Source organism: Empidonax traillii, unplaced genomic scaffold (assembly GCF_003031625.1).
Source record: "Empidonax traillii isolate 1590-97213 ecotype Southwest subspecies unplaced genomic scaffold, ASM303162v1 scaffold1097:size207311, whole genome shotgun sequence".
Classification (NCBI taxonomy): domain Eukaryota; kingdom Metazoa; phylum Chordata; class Aves; order Passeriformes; family Tyrannidae; genus Empidonax; species Empidonax traillii.
The window spans coordinates 183,819-185,990 of NW_020956290.1; the positions used below are offsets into that span (position 1 = coordinate 183,819).

General features: G+C 52.3%; 1 protein-coding gene across 7 annotated transcripts in view; it reads left to right on the top strand.

Annotated features, from left to right (window-relative positions):
• The window catches only part of CEP250 (centrosomal protein 250), a 25,918-nt gene extending 24,144 nt beyond the window's left edge, over positions 1 to 1,774 (top strand). For 6 of the 7 annotated variants that reach the window (XM_027904824.1, XM_027904820.1, XM_027904822.1 and 3 more), the window contains 3 exons: positions 428 to 583; positions 962 to 1,075; positions 1,243 to 1,774. In XM_027904824.1, coding sequence (XP_027760625.1) covers positions 428 to 583; positions 962 to 1,075; positions 1,243 to 1,383 — 411 coding nt within the window. In that variant the 3' untranslated portion in view covers positions 1,384 to 1,774. The remainder of the gene's footprint in view (positions 1 to 427; positions 584 to 961; positions 1,076 to 1,242) is intronic. The other variant, XM_027904821.1, reaches the window with a different exon arrangement.
• The last annotated feature ends 398 nt before the right edge of the window (positions 1,775 to 2,172 follow it).

A 2,172-nucleotide genomic window follows, 5' to 3' on the forward strand; every position in this document is an offset into this window, starting at 1 on the left:
ACAGTGGGAGTCAAAGAGGATGACCAAAGGTGGTAAATAACTTCCCTAACAGGAAGGTGTAAATGTGGAAGTCTTCACGATGGGCATGAAATGGCTGAGAGAGGGAGCTGGAGACACTCTAGAACTTTGTAAAACTATGAAGTGGCTGAATAGGAAATGAATGTTTGCAGTCTCTCTCAAAACCAGAATAGGGGACACTGAACAAAAGTAGCAGAAAGCACATCCAGAACAAACAGCTCACTTCTCCAAGCTGATTTGGAGGAGGGCCCCTAGAGAAAGGGTGTGTTGCTTTGGGCTGTGCACCAGGAGGAGAAGGGCCTCAGCATTTCCATTCCTGTTGAGGTCACTCTGCCTGAAGTGTTGGTTCTAACACCTTTCTAACCTTGACGTGGCACCAGCTCATGGAGTCTCCTCTCTCAATGCCCAGCAGGCTGTGGCAGAAGGGGAGCAGCTGTCGTGGCTCTCAGAGAAGAGACTCACATTGCAGAGCCTGGAATGTCTGCAGCGAACAGTTGCAAGGCTGGAAGATGAGAAGGTGGAGCTGAAGCAACAAAATGCTGAGCTCAGGAGGACTCTTGAGCAGGTAAAATGGGCTTTTGCTTCCTCTGCAAAGCCTCATGGCCCTCTGAACCACGACATGTTTGCCCAGGCAGCACTTTGGTGTCCTGTGCTTGTTTCCTTCCCTCTCCTTCCTGCTGTGGGCACACCCTCTGCATTTTCCTCTCTCTTCTGGCACCCCGTGGCCTTCACAAATGGACCTTCACTGCAGTGCCACCCTCCTTTCCCCAGTGTCCCCAGACACACACTTGGCTCTTTTCCATAGCCCACATAGCCCTTTTTTTATTCTCTGGTGCAATTAAGGGTCTCTGAGCAGAGATCTCCTTACCTCAATGCCCAGAGGTCCTTTTGCTCCTTGGTTGGTGGCAGGTTTCTGTGACCCCTTCTCCCATCCAATATGCAGGTGGAGCATGAGCGGAGGAGGCTGAAGAGGTGTTTTAGGGGTCAGATTCTCCCAGGTGCCTGTGGATTGTCTCACTCCCAGTCTGATCAGCACAAAGTGTCCGCCTCTAGACAGGTGAGAACAGAATCTTCCTTGGTGGGAGGAGGCTCTGGCTGTACAGAGGGACAAGGGCAAATCCCAGTGGCAGCAGCCCCCCAGCAGAGACCTAATGGTAGTCAAGTATAAACCATGGCCCTGACCAAGCTGCAGACTAAAATGAAATCTTTGTGTTTTCTTCACAGGAGGAGTCTCACGCTCACTGCAGTCAGCGATTAGCTGAGTTACAGAACCAGGTGAGTAGAAAACCTCTGCTTAAAAGCTGCTGTGGCTCTACTGATGGGCCCAGCTTTGCAGGATGGTTTTGGTTGGCTGTCAGGAAGTGAATGCTCCAGGCAGTGTCAGTCCTGCGCCCGTTGGCAACAACCAAACAGCATCCTTCACCTCGGTCTTGTCTCCGACTTGCCTAAAGGTCAGGCAGGCTGGGATAGGGGTGGTGGGAAATTCAGAACACTGACCTGAAAATATCAAGATCATAGAATCATGCCATCCTTAAGGCTGGAAAAGCCTTCTGAGATCATCTAGTTCAGCTGTCAGCTCAGTACTGTCAATCCCAAACCTGAACTGTGCCCCTGAGCGCCACTACTCCATGTTTTTTGAGCACTTCCAGGGATGGTGATTCCACCATTCCCTGGGCAGCCTGTTCCAGGATGTTCCTCTCTGTCTCCTGTCCCCATTTTCCCTTGTTTCCATTAGCAGTGGAGAGCTCCAGGGCTCTGAGGCAGTGCCAGAGCTGAGAGCCCTCAGGCCATCCCCAGGCTCCTCTTGCTGTGCTGTGCTAATCACCACTCCACTGTGGTGCTCAGTCAGAGACTCAGCCCTGTGAGGGTGTTTGGTTTATCAGTGTAAGAAGGTTCATTCCAGATGCTGAACCCTGGTGCATCCTTTGACTGCCTGGCAGGGGGTCAAACCGAGCAGGAGGTGGGAGCAGTTCTGCCCCCACACCAGCCAGCCCAGCAGCCACAACCCCCTGGGGTCAGGAAAGAGCAGAGTTTGAGGAGTTCCAAGGCTTCAGCACTGCTTTGAGGCCCCTGGGCTTTGTTCACCACGTTCTTCTGCGCTCATTTTGGGGATGCTCTGAAGTTTGGGAGAGGCAGAGTTTGCTCCCTTTCCCT